Raw genomic sequence first — 20408 nt, 5'->3', positions numbered from 1 at the left:
TGTCCATAATCACACAGCAAATTAGCAGCAAAGCCAGGACTGGAAATGTCTGACTCTAAAGGTCAGGCTCCTAACCACCTGACTGCAAGAACACAGAATCTTATTTAAGTCGAAGGACCTGAATTAAAGTCCTAGATCTACTTTTTAGTAGCTGATGGATTTGGGAAAAGTTACTTAACCTCTCTGAGGCTCTTTCCTCTTTTATACAATGTAGAAAATACCACCTTTAGTTAATGAGAGTTAGATATCAGAATGAATAATTAAGTTCCTGGTACTTACTACATACTCAGTGAATAGCAGATAATAGTCATGTTCTTGCTTGAGATAGTCAGTACAGTGGTCAACAGCACGGGAGCCAGATCTAGGCTCCAGTCCTGGTTCAACCCCTTTCTAGCTGAGTGAGGGTACTGCACCTCTCTTAGTCTTAGTTTGCTTTTCTGTAACATCTGGGGATAATGATGGTGTCCACCTCTCAGAGTTGTTGGAAGATTAAATGTGACAATGTAGGTAAAGTGCCTACACTCAGTAGATAGCTCTAGAGTTTGCTATGTCATTGTTACTATATTATTTTAACAAATGTTTTCAAGCTAGTCATGCTACCGAGACTCAACTTCCACAAATCAACTCTATTCTAAACTACAGAGGAGTAGTCAGCTCATGCCAACATATTTCTGTCTGGATTTCTTATTTTGTACCCACTTTGATACAAAAGTCACATTCCCAAATCTATGCAATTTGACTTCACTACCAAAAAGAGTTACTGTTTGAGTCAAATGAGACATGCCTTGCCTTGTTCCAGGATCAACAACACTACCTCTATTGATATGAAAAGCAAGGGTCAGTCCTGCTGACCTCTTTGGTCTCTGCCACGGCAGAATACAAACATACCAACCTTGGCACAGCAAACCCACCTATTAGGTTCCATTTTTCTAAAAGCACAAAAGACAAACTTGCCTCATCTTGGAGAAATGCTGGAACAGACTTGCTCATCCTTTTGAGTTTGTCGGGGTGGGAAAACTGATTATCGGGTTGTGAAGGCACTGTGGAAACTAAACAGCAGCATTTCCATTCAAAATTATCCTTACAATTGTCAGACAAACATAAGGCATATGTTGAAAACACACTTTTCTTTCATCTATGAACAGAGACGTTTTTGTAAAAAAGTTAAAGGCTCAGTACTTCACATGCACAGGATCATAAGGTAAGCAACATGCAGTTTTCAAAAATTATATATAGAAAACTAGCAAGGAGTTGAACCAAATAGAAAATAAAAATCAATTTAAAAACCATTAGTTTTTACTGAACTGGAGCTGGATTCAAATTATATTAAAACATACTGCCAATGTGAATTAATTTTAACTTATGTTTTCCCATCAGAACTTTGAACCACAAGATCTGTAATTTATTGGTTCATCTCCTTGAGATGTATTTTTAACATGCTGCAGGCTGAAAAACTATTTCATTGGACAGCAAGGATTGTTGTACACAACTCAGTCATAAAAGTCTCCTGGCTCTTGAGCGCCCAACAGAAGGTCTCCTTCTTTAGTGAGTATGGAGGTTACTTCTCTGATAGCATTTCTCATTCAGAATTATGAAAGACTATAATTTCAAAACCATTTTTTGAAAATACAAATTATTTATATATCTTTCAACTCAGAGAATGCTCAGTAGAGATATCCCAAGGCCAGGTTTGAATGATTCCAGTTAGGATATTCTAAGAATTTAGTTTGAAAATGTAGCCTATGGTTTCTTGCCGGTACAGTAAGTATATTTGTGGAAGTCAGAATAAGATGATGAATTCCATTCCTAATTTGTGTAACTTTAGTTAGAGAAGTATTTTCTTCTTTGCCTAAGAATCATAATGATTTAGCTTTTCTTACGGTGAATCAGAGCTCCTGTACTGAATGAGTTAATATTTTTCAAGGCACTTAGAACAGTACCTGGAACATAGTAGGCCCTATATAAATATTTGCTAAACGAATAAATATTATCTGACAGAGAACCTTTACATTATCTTTTCAATGTGAAACAAATATATTGACTTGAAAACACATAGATAAAAATCAAATTATATTTCTATATATAACGCAAAAAGTTCAAATTCAGCCCTAAGCATTAGCTAAATTCATCTTTAATTAAAAGAAATCTAATGAAGGAAAACTGAAAATTGAACTGCATATATTAAATATCTGCTTATTCACATAGTAGTTCTCACCTAGTCTTAGGCTCACAAATGTATCAAGATACACTTACGGTGTCTCACAAGATAATGCCTGCTTTAATCATTTCCCATTAAATAATAATGTGTGTGTGTGTGTGTGTGTGTGTGTGTGTGTGTGTGTGTGTTTTCCGGTGACTTATACTGACGCAGTGTAAGATTAGGTCCTGTAATGGCAGAGTATGCCCAATGAGTATGCAAAAACCTTTTCTCATAACACTTGTCCCTATTATTTCCAAAGAATACATCATCCGTTATTCAAATGCAGTCAGTTTTACATTTATTGGGCTTTAGTTATTTATGTTTTGATCACATATTTCATTTTGTCTTGAGATAAGAATACACTCTTCACTAGAAAAAAGGAATAATCTCAGCCTAGGCATTAAGAGTCATCTTGAAAAATACCATAAAAAAGAGAGAGAAATTAATTTATCTAGAATTCAGTACATGATTAGCCTATTTGCTTTGACCAATAACTAAGCTAATTAGGAGGTCACAATTGAAGAGACAGATATATTGCCATATACATCTATGTCTATGTTTTATTTTCACTTCTCAGGCTAAATGTGAAACAAAACATAGCAAGATACAATAAGATGCCCAAACTTAAGTATCTGCCAGTCCAAAAGCAACTGGAAAAGCCTCTTTACCCAACACCCCCAAGGGACAGAAGTCTTGTTTCCTCTGCAGCCACCAGACAGAGAACACACACCAAGGGCGAAGCCTGGATTGTCTGTTTCCCTAGGTTCTTAAGAATTTGTCAGGTCATGTGCCAAAGCTCAGCACCTTTATCTCCAGCAGGAGGACCTCATGAGGGAAGTTTCAGATTTCAGACTAGATGTCACTGCCTTCGAGCATCAGCACTTTGTTTCTCCATCTAATGGCTCCTTCATTCAGCTGATCTTCTCCTTAAGACCTATTAGCACATCCACAGACTTTTGGGGCACTGTTATTAAAAACGCTGTGGACTCCTGAGGCAGGCACGTGCATCATTATCTTCTACTTCCAGTGCCCAAGATTATGAAACTGACTGCAAGTAAGAAGATAAGAAGACACACACAAGTATCTGCATGCTTTGCCAGTCCCCACAAACACCTTTTTAGTGAGCTATTTGTCCTCAAGACAGTAGTCACAGTTAAGTACAGCAATCTTAAGACTAAACAGAAAAGAGTGAACAATCATTATCTTTGCTTGGTGGTGGATGTTAATTAGTTGATGGACATTAGCTATCACAAACATACATTTATTTCTTAAGATTCAGATGTTCACTTGCTTTCTATATCAAATATATACTGTTTGAGTCCAGTTTTGAAACTCAGCTTAAACCCTGGACATAATAAAATTTGCTTCTATAGATATACATATACAATAGAGGCATATACAATCATACTACATACTAACTGTCAAAGTACAGTTCTTTCTTAGGTCTAAATAAATTATAAATTGCTTCATATCTATAGTCCTGTATAAAGGCCGCAAGAGATCTAATACTCATAATCATACTGCAACATAAAAGCCAAGTGATATTAGAAGGTGCCAACTTCATTTTAAGCAAAGACTCAAAGAGCAGACAGATGGACAAAAGTATAATACTCAGCAATAACATGTAAATATATATATAACACATATATATATAAATTTTTTAAATATATAACTCTCCCTCAGTGGAACCACAAATTAATCTTTTAACACAGACAGTAGTAAAATGTTTTTAATAAAACCCTTGTCAGAATGAAATAGTTTTGTGAGCTGCAAGAGTTTAGTACCAATAAGAAATGCTGTGTTATTAATGGGGTTAGTTATTTCAGGATATTTAGCACCATAGAGAGTGGCAACTTTTAGTCATTTATGAGAAAGATACTGCTACTCACTTCCTGGTATGCATTCATTTGTATCTTGTTCCTGATCTGCTTTTTGATCTACTCAGAAGAGCAACATTGAGAATAAATACCATTTTAACAGAAGGATTAAAGAGAAATGAAAGTACAGCTCAAATGTCAGTTTCACAACTGAGAGGGCAGAATACATCTGACAGCTTTTCAGCTTGCTTTCATCCACTCCCAGTGTGACTCTTCATTAAGGTCTCCTGTTCAACTAAACGTCTAACTTCCCTCACAGGAAACCTTGAGTACCTTTCCTCTAATTCACTAAGCTGCAGCATGGAAAATGAAGGAGCACTGGACTAGGAGTAATGAAGCTGAGATTCTAGTCCCCATTCTTCCACTGACTGACTAGCTATAGGATCCAACCCAAGTCACCTAATTTCTCTGAGCTTTTCTTATCTGTAAAACGAAGATAAAAATCCCTGCCCCACCTACTTCAACGAGGTGGTTGTAAACATAAAATGAGAAAGACAAAACTATTACATAAAAGTAAGGAATGACTTTTGAGGAGCTCTGTTGCCACGTTTTATGTGGGAAAGCTGAGTTAATATACATTTTTATTTTTACAGTGAAGGAAATTTAGAAAACAAAACAGCAGCATACAAATATAAATTATACATTTGCATAAATGCTGAACTATAAAAATCAGACTCATTTCCATCACTCCCCACATCAAGGTACTATTTTCCTATTCATTTTATAACTGAACCAAGTAATACCTGATCCATTGACAAGCTTCCAGATCTTCTGGCTCCTTAGTATTTAGAATCAGTTCATTTTACCCTCGGTCTACAATCAGTTATTTACATGAACAGAGGCAGGATCCCCACTCTTGTTCTGAGACCCCTTCCTTTGAAACTAAAACTTAACCAGTTATGTCCAGAGAGACCTAAATGCTGAGACTTGAGAATCAAATACAGGAATAACTTAACCCAGGAGCCCACTCCACTTTTGCTGCCTTCCCGAGGAGTTCTGCAAGTCAGAGTAGCAAAAATCAGCTTATACTCATAGAAATACAATTTCCTATTTATAGAAACCTTCACTTCCCAAGGGTCTCTGATGAGATCCTCACAACAGTATCACCAGCAGAAGCCTTAGGAATACAAAGAGTTAGCATTAAATGCACCAAGTCGAAACCATTTTATAACTTAGGCACCATTCATCACATAGTGACAAATGACGTTCTTCTATTTATCCAACAGCTGCATCTCGGTGACTGCCCAAACCACCCCAGAACCTAAAACACAGACAGACATGCAAATACATAAAGATATTTACCATCTTCAGCACTACGTACTAATTCTTCTGGCAGAGTATCTACTTTTGCTTGATCTGTTCAGGAGAAATTAACAAATGGTTAACACGGCTGACCCTTGATGAGAAAAAACAACGAGATTGTCCCTGGAAGCCCCTGGAGTTGGAAGCAATTAGTCAAGATGCAGTGAGGGGTGCAACCAAGATGTCTTCCCCAAAATACTTTCTCTTTAGATTAGCTACTTGAGCCAGTGCCATAGCGGGAGCTCCCATTTCAGCTCCGATGCAGCTTACATCAGCACACTGCTGCACACGGACTCCCAGGGGTTAGAGGGTTAGCTCAGAGCAAGCAATCGGCTGGCAGCAGGAGAAAGCACAGCACTGGAACAGCCTCTCTATTCTTCTGCAAAGGTTAAGATGCTAGCCATGACTAACACCTTCTCAAGCCCATGGTCATTAACAAATATTTCTGTGCGTGCATCATCATTTGTGTACGCCTCTGGGAGCCTTGCTTGGGAAGTCAACTGAAGACATGTAACTGGGGACCAGCTGCTAAGTGGAATCTTGGCAGGCTAGTGTGAGAGTGGGTATCGGTATTTGGAAGGGAGCGTGCAGGAATACCCGTCAGCTGATGGTGATTTTTTTTTTAACCCTACACATTCCTGAGTACTTTAAAGCTGCACCATGGAAATAGCCCCATGCTTCACAGGCAAGGGGTTTTCCAAACTGGACAATTGTTGCTGAGGTTTTTTTCTCAGGGCCCATCACCAACATCAGGAAGAACAATTGGGGCTATCCAACAAAGGATTGGACTCGCCTTCTCTGGAAGTATTCAGGCAGATGTGGGGGTTGGCCACCTGTTGAGGAGGCTTTAGAGGGAATTCTTGCATTGGGGGAAGTTTGGTATGGGTGACCTTCAAGGTCCCTTCCAACCCTGAGATTCCAAGATCTTTGGTAGGGTTAGGACTGCATTCCAAATTGAGAACACTGTCTTCAGAGCCCTGGGAATCTCTGAATTTTAGGAATTGTTCAGTGGAGTGGCTTTTTCTTTGCCTTTTTAAATTCTAACTTTCTAGTCTTAATTGCAGATGCATAACAAATATTCCAAATATGACAATGGTCAATTTTTAATCATGAGTTTGGCAGTGGTTAACTTTCACTCAGTAAATTTCCTCATGACCATCTGCAATCCCAGGGGTGCATCTTAGCTTAAAAACAACAAGAACAAAAACCCTAGAAGTTGTGATTTCTAAGTCCATTTGTCTGGCTCATTTTGCTTTATGTTGGTAGTCAAGAAATCCTTCCCCTATTAAAGCAGCAGCCAATGGGGAATAGTGTGCCTAATGTGTCGTGTGTCAGGTAGTCTTTGGACTTATAGTTCCAGGATCCAAAAGAAATGCATGAAAAGAAGGGACAAAAGAGAAAGGAAAGTCCTTGAAGTCAGGGACTATTCCATCTGTATATCAGGAAAAATTCATCAGACATCCAACATTGTCATAAAGAACATAGTCACTTTATAAATGCTCTTGATAATAGTGTGTTGACTTTGAGTCTCAGCTCTGCTGTGTGACACCAAGCACGTTACTTTACCTCTCTGACCTTCATTTTCCTCATCTGTAAAATGGGGATAAAAACAATTCATCCCTCACAGGGCTGCTTATGCCACTTAAATGAGATAATGCATGTAAAATGCTTAGCCAAGTCTTGGTACATAGTGCTCGACAAATGTTAGATATTACTACTAGAACCACTAGCTACCACAGTCTTTTAAAACTCACTGTACTTGAATAAACACTCAAAGTGGGATTCTTTAATTCGAGGAAACCTAGTGCTCTAGTAACTAAACCTTGTGCATTATTTTAAAAGCGAAGTTCTAGCCACTTTAGGGTGAGCCTCCTCAGCTCACTTGGGAAAGGTTATTCTCATCTGTTAACTGCTCCCCCCTATAGGGGTTTCAGTGCACAACAGCATGCAGTGAGGCCAAAGGAGAACACATAAGCATTTTTAAGCTTAGATGGGGGCATGAACAGTGGAGCAAACTTTATTCTCACTTGATGAATCTGATGAAATGTCTTCTAGACTTTTGGAAGGCATTTTTCTAGCAGAACGCTTTTCCAAAGTTTTCAAAACGGGACTGGGTTCTTCTTCTGAACCTGTTACAAGACAAAACCGATGAACACTGCACAATACCAAAAAAAAAAAAAAACCACCCAAACACTTAATAGCCAACGAACATTGAAATTATAGGTTGAAACGAGGCATTATGCCATAAGCTTCCATACTTTTATTTACTCTATGAAGAACTTCACAGAAGAAAATAAAATCTCTCCACTATTAGTATATCCTTTAAAAAATAGTTTTGCTGGCTAAGAAGTATTTGCAAGCATAAATCATACAGAAGCAAGATTACCACATTAATAGAAATATGATTTCTTAGTCTTCTACACCTCTATTTTAGGCACATAATTTATTCTGTGCCAGATTTTGAATCTTTCCATTTCACTTTCAGCTTTTGAAGACAGCCACAAAGTGGTTTTAGGAGCATTAAAAAAATTAGCTGAAGGCAAGATTCGGATGTTTAACATCTGTGTATAATCGGGGACACAGATGGGTGAATTCTCCAGATGGATGTAGGCTTTTTGGGTTTCATGAGCTAATAAAATTTCCAACAAAATGTTGGGAAATGGCATGAGGTAGTCAACTTTTTATTTTACTAAGGCATTCTAAAGGGAGGCGGGGACTCTTATCATCTACTGATGCCTTTATTTTATAAAAGGAAAGGCATTTTAAGGACCAAAATTGAAAAAAAGAAAAAGGGCATAACCTCAGAATAAGAAAAGCCCTTTAAATTAAATACAACTAATGGTACAAAAAAATTTGTCTAGACAGTCCTTAATTTTTCCATTGTGACAGTGAAAACTCCATCATGGATAAGCCCTGGTCTGAGTACTATCACTCTTGACTACTGTATTCTCAGTGCCTAGAACTGTGGCTGGCAATAGGCTCTTCAAAAATGTTTGCTAAATCAACGAATGCTTCCATTAATGAGTCAATGAATTTGGGAACCACTTCTCTAGACAATACTCTCCTCAAATGCATCCCATTTCTGCCCCATGTTAATAGACATTCTACAGAAAGTGGACTCTAAGATGAATTAGATTTGGGATGCTCTGTGTCCAAATTTAAAGATTTCTTACTACTGATCTTCTCAGAAACTTTGATATACTAATAATGTGCATAATCTCTCAGTGTTTCCAGAAGTATTTGACTATGGAACCCATTTTTTTTTCTTGCTGAGGAAGATTTGCCTTGAGGTAACTTCTGTTGCCAACCTTCCTCTTTTTGCTTGAGGAAGATTTGCCCTGAGCTAACATCTGTGCCAGTCTTCCTCTATTTTGTATGTGGGTCACCACCACAATATGGCCACCGAGTGGTGTAGGTCTGTACCCAGGAACCAAACCTGGGTCACTGAAGCAGAGTGTGCTGAACCTTAACCACTAGGCCACAGAGCCAGCCCCCTCCCCTTTCTTCTAAGGAGGATCTTGAGGTACTGGTTGGTTAAGAGCTCAGCCACAAGTCAAAAATGTCAGGTTACTCACCAAAATTATGGTGACCTTTTAGTCAGTTTCCTCCCTACTCTCACTCCACCCCCATGCATTTGTTTTAAAATAATCATTTAGGTTAGAGGATATAAAACTATGACTGTGCCATTCTATATCTCTTACTTGGCTTATAATTTCAAAATACATGGGCTCTGTCTAGGGGGTTATTTAATATTGCTTATGTCATTTTTAGAAAAGCTTTCTGCTGTTCAACCAGTTAGGCTGGTATACTATAAACATAGCTATGCACATTAGGCACTAGTCTCCAGAGTAAGTGCAAATTTATAAGCCCTCCTCCTCCTCCTGTGGGTCAGTTTACCCTAGTAACTCCTGTAGTCGTTTAGTGAAAGTCCACTTTAATGAGTTTTAACATGCCGACTTATACTCTTGTGTATGTCTGGTTTGAGACTGGTATTTCACTTTCCTTTTCTTACCAGCAAAATTTGTTAAAGGGGCTTCAACTTGACTAATTAAGTTCAAAGCTGGAATCTTTGGTGAGTTTTCAAGAAGAGGCTCTACAGCTACTTGCAAAGGAACCCAAACCTCATAAGTCAGCCATCAAGTAAAGCTTATTTATTCCCATCGAGACTGAGGGAGCTAGAAAATGACAAATTTTGCTAACCTACTAGGAAGGCAATCAGTACTAGTTGTTGTGCAACTTTGGTTAAAATCTCCCAGCCAGAGAGCATCCTTTATCATTTCATCCCTCTAGTCAAGTAACTTCTCATTCCTATTTGCTCCTGGGTTTCTCTGCTAAAATGCTCTTGTTGATCAGAATAGAAAACTGAGACAAGCCCTGTGTTTTATAGCCTGACTGAAACCAGTACCCCAAAGTCCACTTAGATGAATGTGGTATCGATTAAGATCTTCATCCACTTAGCCAAGACTGGAGTCAAAGAAATGCAGCAGGCCAGGCAATGCCCTTAGGTGGAATCAGGTGAAGTATCTGACCAAAGTCATGCTCTAGAAGGGGATTCTACAGATAATTGAAAACGAGAAGGAGAGGGTGGCAACAAAAATACCACAACACATTGTATCTGAGGGAAAGAAAGTTCCAGCCTTGCACTTTGTTCCTGATATTTAGCTGCTACTGTGGTAAAATATTGCTCCTTAAAAGGAAATTTGAGCCCATTTGTGGCAATTTCTTGCCACAAATCTTACTAGAAGCTTCTGTGTGGATTGCCAATTGAGAAAGAAATTCCAATTATTTCCAGGAGGAAAACTAGCTTGGATGTTTTAGAGGTACTTTCTAAACCCAAAAAGTTCTTTAAAAAATATTTTGAAACCTGAAAGTTCTGTTGTTGATTACTGAGAATAAAGTCAGATTCTGAACCACTGCCTTGTATAAAGCCTTCTCTATGTAACTCATTTGATTGAAAAATATAAAAGGAAATGTAGTTTTTTATGAAGAAAGCCTGGGGAGAACTTAAGTGATAAGAATTTAGTATGTGGGAGTGTCAGATTAATCTCAATTTTAAAAACTATATCATCCTTTACATCAGCATTCCATAAATCAACTCATTAACCAATGGGTTAAAAATTTCAAAATGCTCACTGGAGGTATTTCTCCAGCTTTCTGCATTAGAACTGATGTTTCCACCTGAAAAATCAGAGTCAGAGAAACCTTCTTTTTCTTCCTCTTTCTCTTGTCTCTTATATGGTGATACCAGAATCAATTCAACTTTACTTGGTTTTGTAGGGTTTTCATTGTTCGTCAGGAGAGAAATGGGTTGCCTATTTCTGGACATACTAATTGCTTCAGGAACCTCTTCAAAGCCATGCTCCTGAAAAGCTCCTTCTCCAACCCCTGCCACCTCACTTTCACTATCCCTGACCTCTGGGGGTTTTATAGTCTCAATAGTCCCTATTTCATGGTCCACATAAAGTTGTGGGGTTCCAGTGATCTCAACCCCACTTTCAGAATCACAGAGATCTACTGATAAATCAGTCACAGCTTCGTCTCCTCTCATCACTTTATCACATTGGTTGACTTGAGATTTGAAAACATTACTCTTAAGCTTCATTTCAGAGGCCTCTGAAGCTGCCCAGTAAAAATGGGGTACTGTCTCCAAGAACCTGGCCTGCTCTGACTGTGAAGACTCCGTCCTAGGAATTTCCTCCTCCACTGACACCTGGAACTGATAAGGAATTTCAGATGTTTCTTTAAGGAGTTTCTCAAAACCAACATCAAAAGCACTCTCAGTTATTGATGGAGCCCCAGAGTTTTTTACTGTTTCTTTTATTTCCTCAGGATGGAATTCAGGAGCAGCTTGCCTGGGCACCTCAGTACTGCCTATTAACTTTGATGGAGAAAGAGTCCCTGTATCATTTTCACATTTTGAGGAAGGGGTTTCAATTGTTTCCTTCAGTAGTTTTTCTAAGCCAGCACTGAATTCAAGGAGCTCTGATTTAGATGGAATAATTGTTTTCCTCACAATTTCTACCACTTCCTGAGGCAACTCTTTGCCATACTGAGCAACAGTCGGACCGGAGCTAAGGGTTTGCTCTGATGGAGACATCTGGGCAGCTAAATATGATCCAACTGCATGAGTTTTATCAGGAACTACATTGAAGGAATAAAAATCCTTGCTGTTTGGAACTATGATGTCCATTGTAGCCCATGGTGAAATAACTCCCAGAGAATTTTTAGGGCTACCTCCTGCCTGTACTCCTTCAGGAAATTCTGCTTTTACTTCTCCAGGAACTACTTCCCTCCCAACTGGATAACTCAACCAAGCTTCTCTAAGTAGCTTCTGTAATACAGCATTTACATCATTCAACACACGTTTGAGTGGAAGAATGACTTTTTCTACAGTCTCTGAAATTTCCCTTTGAGAAGGTAGTGCCTCATCCTGGGGAGCAAGATGAGCATCCCAGGAAGAAGGCATATCTTGGGGAGTGTTGGCCACATCCCCAAAAGAATCCTTTCTGTGAAGATGGGATGGTTGATCCAATGGGTGAAAACCTGTAGGCATCTGAAACAAGCTCTCCATGTTTAGCTGGCACTCACCACTTTCAGCTTTCTGGGGGAGAGCCGTATTTCCCAAAGTTTCTTCCTCTCTCTGATAGGCTGATGTGTGGTAACTCTGTTCTATCTCTTTTTCAAAAACTCTACTCTCTTCAGGCTCAGAATTGAACCTAGTGGTAACAGATTCCAACATGGTTTGCATGGGAGAGGATGAAGTTCCAGTTGCTTCCTTCAAGAGTTTGTCTAGACTAGCAGTCAAAGTGTTTGGATTGACCTTTGGAGGAGCTACTGTTTTGTCTACATGCTCATTAATGATCTCCTTAGGTGCTTTAGCTTCTTCCTCAGTATTGGCAAAATCTGTTTTTCGAGGCCATGTCATATTTTCAGAGACACTTGGTTCAAGCACTCGTTTTCCATGAACTTTTCCACCAGAAGGTTGGCTTGCTGGTGTCGAAGCTTCTGCAAGCAGCTTCTGTAAGCTGTCATTAAAAGTGTCTTTGTAGTCTTTAGACAAAACAGTTGTTTTCACTATAGATTCTTGAATCTCTTGGTCTGAGTAATCCTTTTCTTTCTTGAACACTGGAGTAATGAACCATTCCATATTCTTTTCCACGTTTTCCTTTGATGACTCATTTCCTGGCGACTGATGACTGGACTTTCTGGGTGGTCTCAATGGAAACGTGGTTTCATCTGGTAACACCTGGAGTGTGCACTTTGAATTTAATTTCTCTACTTCCTCTATTGCCGGAACTTTTTTTTGGCTTAGGAGTGCCTCTATTTCATGGGTATTTTTCCCTGATGATTTAATGTCACTGAATTCTTTGTGTTTCTGGCTATTAAAAGACACAGAATTTTTTTGGCTTGTTGTCGTAGGATTCTTCTCAACATTATCCTGACTGTTTGGATTGGCTCCTAAGTCCCAAAACTTTCTCAAATTCTCAAATTGAGAGTGATTATAAACCTGTTCTGTATTGGGTTCACCTGTTCTTTCTTTTAGGGACATAACTTTAAAGCTGAGATTTGATTCACCAATTAGAGATCTGTCTTCCTCCAAAGGAGTATGTCTTTCACTCCCAACATTTGAAGGATGTTGCAGGGCCGGTAAGGTAATGTCCCTTTCATAATGCAAACTGTCTGCCACTGGCAATCTTTTTATAGGTTCGCTTTTCTTATTGTGAAACAGAGACGCTTTACTTGATTGGTCAGCTGAGGGGTAATTTTTGGATGGACCTGATATTTGGGGCCTGGTCTCTTCAGATTTATTTGAGGAATAAAAACTGGAGAGATGGGCTGCTTGGCCATCCTCTTCTAGGACCACTCGTTTGGCAGTGACTTGATTATATTGACTCTGGCCCATAGATAAACTGTCCATGGACTTCATAGGCTGATATGCTTTAGCAGAAGGTTGTTCCTGACTGCATGAAGATGTGGGTTCTTTATGAGTCAACTTAGCAGCAGCTTTCTCACCTTCCCAAAAGGATATTCTTTCACTCACTCTTTTGTATTTCTCTCTTTGCACTTGGTTCTTGGGAACCTCACCAGCTTCTTGTAGCTGGACCTCCAGTTTCTTCCAAGGAGATGTGTTATTGGCAGCCCCAGGTGGTGACTCAATATTCTCTGACTCTAAAGAAGCTTTGGGGATGTAAGTATTCCCTCCTTGGCTCTCTGTCTCTGCCTTCGAGTTGTCTTTCAAACTTGGTTCTTCGACAATGGTTGAAGAATCAAAATTCACTTCTGAGTTTCCTCTATTTTTTTCATAAGCACAAAGCTTAGGCTCTTCTTCTCCCTCACTGCCAACATCCTTAACATTGCATAGAACTTGGTCTTCTCCATCAGATCCTTTGAGAGCACCGTAGGAATAGTTACTGGTTGGGGGAAGTACCCCACTTCTTTCTCCTGTGTTTTTTGAACCTTGGCTATAGTCCAGAGCTTTGCTTCCTTGATTTGGACCATATATTTCAAATGGCTGCAATATGCCTGGACCTTCTTTGCCTTGTTGGGACAAATTAATAGATTTTGGTTTTAGATTCACATTGTTATCTTGGCAATTTCCAGAAGACAGCATATTTCCCTTTACCTGGAACGTTGAATCAGATCCCATAGGTGTCAATTCAACTTCAGCAGATAATAGAGCCTTTGACCCATTTTCTTTTAGACCAGTGTCATCTGTCACCAAGGCAGTAGCAATCTGTGATTTTGAGTCTGTTTTTCCTTTGGGCTCTATGTCTTGGGGATGTTGGAGAGATGACTTATTGTCATCTGCATAAGAACTTCGGTTAAACCAGTCTAGGACTTTAGATATGGAATCATCAGTTGTCTTCCTTATCTCAGTGGCATTTAGACCAGAGCGTGATGACGTCTTAGCTTTTAGGGCTTTGAGGAGAGGGGGCTTACCTTGCTGATGGTCTCGAGAACTGCGATCTGGCACCTGAAATGGTTCAGGCTCAACATGAGACAGTTCATCTGCAACATAGAAATGCTTTTCTAAATAAGAAAAGAGAATGCTTAAAGAATTATCATTTAACCACTCACATTATCTTTTAAAAAGACACTTTGTATTTATACTTTCCACACCACTAGCTGTTTATATCAACATTTGGGGGGGGGGTAATAATGTAAATCATCCTAATTAAGATATTCTGCCAAAGATGCCCTATCACAGTAAAGGAAGGTAAATGTAGACTCCCGCAAGTGAGGAGTGTAGACCAAACTGGGAAATTTCTTTGAAGTCTCTGGTTTATTTAAAAAATTCATGTGAATTTTGCATTCTGATCCATGTTACCTTTTAACCACTGTGCTACTGGGTCGGCCCCCCATGTTACCTTTTAAATATCAATTTTCTCCTATTCTCAAACCTTTGCATAAAGACGATACTCCAGGAAGATACACGATGTTGATTTTACGACTCCACCCCTCCACTGGTACACTCATAAACCCTAGAGGGGACTTATACCCAAGATATAAGTTAGACTTAGGGGATTTCAGGAGTTAGAACAACTTTCAAGGAGTATTAAACAAGGAGCTCCCTCCAGAACATTAGAATGGCACAATGAGGATACTGCATTCCTGGGCCTTACTCCTGATGTATTAAACCAGAATCTCTGAAGATGGGGCCCAGGAATCTTTACTAACAGCTATCTCAGTGACTGCTTTGCATACTGGAGTTTGAGGACCATGATATCAAGAGGCTTTTCCTTTATCCCCTATCTATCTTTGTCAATTTATGAGTTAGAAGTAGTTTCTGTGAGCCAAATAAACTAAAATGAGGACTGATGGAAAATGTGATCTCTATCAGTTCCCTGATGTCGGCTAACCAAGAGCTAGTAGACTAGAGAAGGATATTTAAGTTCTTTCTAAGCTATCAAGAAAGCAGAGAGAGTCCTTTCAAGGCTTAATCACAGGGCACAGGGTACATTTAGATGAGGAAACTCAGGCATTCTCCCCTTTACTTAAAACTCAGGTGTTTCAGCTTTTCTCCTCTTCCTTATAAAAGCTAAGCCACGCAGCACATTTTGTTGAAAATTATGTGAACTGAATTTTTATGAAGTCAGCTACATTTCAAATGCACTAAAGGACATATTAATAAAATTCTATCTTTAATTTTAATCAACTCTGGCTAAACGCAAAACTACAAATTCTTATACAATAATTGGCATAGTGAATATTGGTTTCCTTCCTTAACTACACATCATACTATTAAATACATGTCAATAATTGTGAAGTTCCTTTGAGAAATCTTTAAGAATTCTGTTTAACAGAAGACTATTTAACGATGAAAAAATGTAGTAATGTTTGTGAAAAAAGAAGTCTGGGCAGTATAAATATAATTTAAAATTATATTCATGCCTGAAAATTATTGAAAGGCTCTTCAATTAAGTCTTAACAATAGTTAATGCTGGGTAATGACATCACAGATGATATCTGTTTTATTCCGTGTGCATTTCTTTTTTTATTTTTTTAAATGAAGAGAGTTACTGGGAGCAATGGTGCAAGAGGCCAATTTTACTTCCATCCCCTCATCCCTAGACCCATGTACTTTAGCTATTGAGGTGTAGCACCATTTATCAGCTGTTGGCTCAGTGCATCTGAGCACATTTGATCTTTTCAAATGTTTTACAACGAAAGTTTATTACCTTAAATTAAGAACAGTTATTTCAAAAATTAACACCAGGTAATGTTTTGTTTGCCCTGAGGAATTCTTTTGGGTTTTTTTCCAGTGTGATAATGAGTATGATATTGACTATACTGAAGCTCAGACCTAAAGTCAAACCCTCGTAATTTGCACAGAGTTTACCACTTTTTTGGTCCTTATTTTCTTTTTTATGCTCCATTTTTCACCTGTGTATATTTTTGTGGTAAGCAGAGAAAAAAGCAGGGCACTAAATGAGTAAGCAGAACTACGATATAAGCTCTGAGGCCACAAGGCCTGTTAATCAACATGGGTGTAGCTGATGATGTCTTCCTCCCAAATGCAGAGGTCAGCTGGGATTTAAAAATCAGAAAGCACAAACAAGTAGTTAATACAAAATTTTAAAGATAGCCTGTGAGAAAGCAGGTAGGTACAGTTTGAAAAACAGGAAAGGCTTACCAAATTTTTTCTATGAATTATAATAAAGGAACATATTACCAAAGAAATTTTTTTCACCTTTTGAATAAACATTTAAGTCTGTATCATCTAGTTATTTGCTAATGTTTACTCAAACTTTAGTAATTTCCTTTAATATGAGTTCTTTTATTTCTTGAAGAAGCACCTGCTAATTTTTAATTTTTAAAAAAATATTCTGTTCTCTTCAAGTGATTTAAAATGTCCCAGGGAAGGGGTGGTGAAAATTCTTTGTCCTTTAAGAAGTAAATTGATCTGAGCAAATATGAAACTGTAGGGCTGAGCAAAAGGGATCCAGGGTTAACTTAATATTGACTAATAAGGGAGGGGAGAGCAGTGAGTTAGAAACTTGACCGTTGCTACTGTTTTTCTCGATTATAAAGAAACTATCATAGGGTTGGATTAAGACTTATTAAAGTGTACATTGTGAAGGGGCAGTGTACACAGAATGATTTTTCCCATTGTTTCTGTTTTTTAAAACATAAGAACTCTGAAGTAATCGTATAAGTACAGGAAAGCAGTTTGAGGTATCCCCTGAGAGTTGTAGGATCTTCAAGAGAGGGCTAGTTAGCTAGCTAGCAGGAAAAAGCAGCACTTTCATTGCCTCTCCACTCGCACCAGCTGAAAGAGAAAGTGCCTTCAGAGCTTTTAAAGGCTGAGAACAAATGGCTGGAGGCCCTGGGCAGGTTAAAGTCTGAGGCTTTCGCACGGTAAGTTCTCAAAGTCTAGTTCCCAACCTTTGAGGCTAAGAAAGTGAAGGCTCTCCTGAGATTAAAAGAGAAACACAAGGTTGGTTAAATGGTACTTGATAAATTTGCTTTAGGTGACTAATAATATATTTACTCTATACAAAGGTATTTAGCATATCTTTAATTCTTTACTCTGCATATATGCCTTGATTTAACTCAAAAGGCTGTGATTTGTTTAGTTATATCATTGATACAGTTAGATTTTTTAGGATAAAGCATAATGGGCCAGAAACTGTGCTATCCTGCTTCTTTTAGTTACCAGTGATTGAGAAAAACCTCCAAACCCATTAAGAGGTATACACATTCCTCAGTGGCATCTGCCTGAATTTTAGTTGGAATGACTAGGAGGTAAATAGGGCTTGTAGAGGGCTGGCTGGGGTGGCCATTCCAAGCCCACTGGGGCAGTTGTTATACTCTGGTAGTGATAACTCTCTTACCAGCAGGGCTTTTGGACAATGCTGATTCAAGCCTTGATAATTCTGGTGATTTTGCTTTGTGTTCATTGATGGTGGGTGAATTCTCAAGGGACTGTGGTCTTGCAGTTAAAGCTTCTGAGGGAGAATGGTGCCCATTAATTGGAAAAGAACCAGCAGTTGTTGGCTGATGTGTTTCATTTTTTGATGCACTTGGGCTTGAGGCTGATTGACGTAAAGGCGAAGGCTTTCTGGATTGGGAAGGCTTAGGCTCATTCCAAAACTCATCTATGTCCCCTGCATCTTTTGTTTCATTCTTCAATCTGTCAGATTCTAAAACACTGAACTCTCCCACTTCCCGGCCTTGGATGAGTCCAGGACTCTGTGGGGGTTCATCCTTCACTGCAGAGAATCTCACATGCTTTAATGGCTCCAGTGAGTTTGAGGAGGAGTCATCTTCTAAAGAATGCTCCTTCTCAGTAATTCTCTCATGGATGGTTAGGCTGGGTGACACAATTTTGCTTTTGGGTTCAAAGTTTTGATGAAAACGAACAGTTTCTGAGTCGGTGCTGCTGGAACTGGAGTTGCGCTTCAGGATCCCTCTTGGAGCCCCTCTTGCATTCAGGGAGTCTGTCCTTTGTCTAGGAAAAGACGGGTTGTCATCTTGCTTTAAATTATGTGATCTGTAGATAATTTTTCTGGCTTTGGGGATTGGAGCTTTGATTTGAGACTCATTCTCAGGGCCTGGAAAAGTCGGCTTCGGTTTCTCTAACTTTTGACTTGAAATATCCAGAGTAGAAGACTTCTCTTTTGACTCTGACACTTCATCTGAGAATTAAAACACATTAGGTGATATTGGGTGATGTGATATATACCATTAGGTGATATATATATATATATCTCTATATATATTAGGTGAGAATAACTCTATAATTTAAAACACCTATCATAAACTTAATCTACATTTAGCAAAAGTATTAAAACATTAAAGGCAATTAAGTATGTAGCATAAGTACAGACCTAATTTAAAAGCTTTTAAAAATTCATCCATGAAAATAACCAAAACAAAAAGTGACAAATGTTGGAGGTTGTGGAGAAAAAGGAACCCTCATACACTGTTGGTGGGGATGCAAACTGGTGCAGCCACTATGGAAAACAGTATGGAGATTTCTCAAAAAATTAAAAATAGAAATACCTTATGACCCAGCCATCCCACTACTGGGTATCTATAAAGAATTTGAAATCAGCAATTCCAAAATTCTCATGCACCCCTATGTTCATTGTAGCATTATTTACAATAACCAAGACATGGAAGCAACCTAAATGCCCATCAACTGATGATTGGATAAAGAAGATATGGTATATATATCTTCTATTATATATATATCTAATATATATCTAGTATTCAATGGAATACTACTCAGCCATAAAAAAGACAAAATCGCCCCATTCACAACAACATGGATGGAGCTTGAAGGTATTATGTTAAGTGAAATAAGCCAGATAGAGAAAGACGAACTCTGTATGACTGCACTCATAGGTGGAAGTTAAACATAGAGACAAAGAGAATTGATTGGTGGTTACCAGGGGAAAGGGGGGGTGAGGGGAGGGCACAAAGGGTGAAGTGGTGTACCTACAACACGACTAACAATAATGTACAACTGAAATTTCACAAGGTTGTAAACTATCATAATCTTAACAAAAAGTTAAAAAAAAATTCATGCATGAACTTCATTGAACTGTACATTTAAGATTACTGTGCTTTTACGTATGTACTTTGTGGATATTTTATACAAAATAAAATTTTTTTTTAAAAAGAATTTAAAAAACATCCTTAAGGAGGCCTTGGAAAAACACAGACGTCACTTAAACAATTCACGTAAGAAAATCAGAAAAAGGAATTCAATTTTTTAAAAAGAAAATCTCAATACCTGACAAAAATTAATTCATACCAGGGACACAGGGATGGTTCAACATCCACAAATCAATCAATGTGATACACCACATCAACAAATTGAGGAATAAAAACCACAAGATCATCTCAATAGATGCAGAGAAAGCATTTGACAAGATCCAACAGCCATTTATGATAAAAACTCTGAACAAAATGGGGATAGAAGGAAATTACCTCAACATAATAAAGGCCATATATGACAAACCCACAGCCAACATCAGACTCAATGGGCAAAAACTGAGCGCCATCCCCCTGAAAACAGGAATGAGACAAGGATGCCCTCTATCACCACTCTTATTCAACATAATACTGGAGGTTTTGGCCAGAGCAATTAGGCAAGAGAAAGAAATAAAAGGAATCCAAATAGGGAGGGAAGAAGTGAAACTCGTGCTGTTTGCAGACAACGTGATCTTGTATATAGAAAACCCCAAAGAATCCATTGGAAAACTTTTAGAAATAATCAACAACTACAGCAAAGTTGCAGGATATAAAATCAACTTACAGAAATCAGTAGCATTTCTATACTCTAATAACGAACTAACAAGAAAAGAACTCAAGAAGACAATACATTCACAATTGCAACAAAAAGAATAAAATACCTTGAGGCGAATTTAACTAATGAAGTGAAAGACCTATACAACAAAAACTACAAGGCTTTCCTGAAAGAAATGGATGATGACATAAAGAGATGGAAAGACATTCCATGCACATGGATTGGAAGAATAAACACAGTCAAAATGCCCATACTACCTAAAGCAATCTAC

The 20408-nt window shown here is 38.4% G+C and overlaps 1 protein-coding gene across 42 annotated transcripts in view; it reads right to left on the bottom strand.

Annotated features, from left to right (window-relative positions):
* SYTL2 (synaptotagmin like 2) overlaps nucleotides 1-20408 on the bottom strand; it is a 107739-nt gene that overhangs the window by 15797 nt on the left and 71534 nt on the right. For 11 of the 42 annotated variants that reach the window (XM_003365364.5, XM_001490882.5, XM_070274241.1 and 8 more), the window contains 6 exons: nucleotides 17715-18518; nucleotides 14320-14388; nucleotides 7407-7508; nucleotides 5380-5433; nucleotides 4090-4137; nucleotides 955-1049 (listed from right to left, as the gene is read on the bottom strand). In XM_003365364.5, the coding sequence (XP_003365412.3) occupies nucleotides 955-1049; nucleotides 4090-4137; nucleotides 5380-5433; nucleotides 7407-7508; nucleotides 14320-14388; nucleotides 17715-18518 (1172 nt within the window). Of the gene's footprint in view, nucleotides 1-954; nucleotides 1050-4089; nucleotides 4138-4820; nucleotides 5090-5379; nucleotides 5434-5649; nucleotides 5962-7406; nucleotides 7509-11967; nucleotides 14389-17714; nucleotides 18519-20408 lie in introns of those variants that run through there. The other 31 variants (XM_005611999.4, XM_014741815.3, XM_070274230.1 and 28 more) reach the window with 15 other exon arrangements.

This window comes from Equus caballus, chromosome 7, assembly GCF_041296265.1.
Source record: "Equus caballus isolate H_3958 breed thoroughbred chromosome 7, TB-T2T, whole genome shotgun sequence".
Taxonomy (NCBI): domain Eukaryota; kingdom Metazoa; phylum Chordata; class Mammalia; order Perissodactyla; family Equidae; genus Equus; species Equus caballus.
The sequence above is the reverse complement of the archived record's forward strand: the minus strand, read 5'-3'. Positions and strand labels throughout refer to the sequence as shown.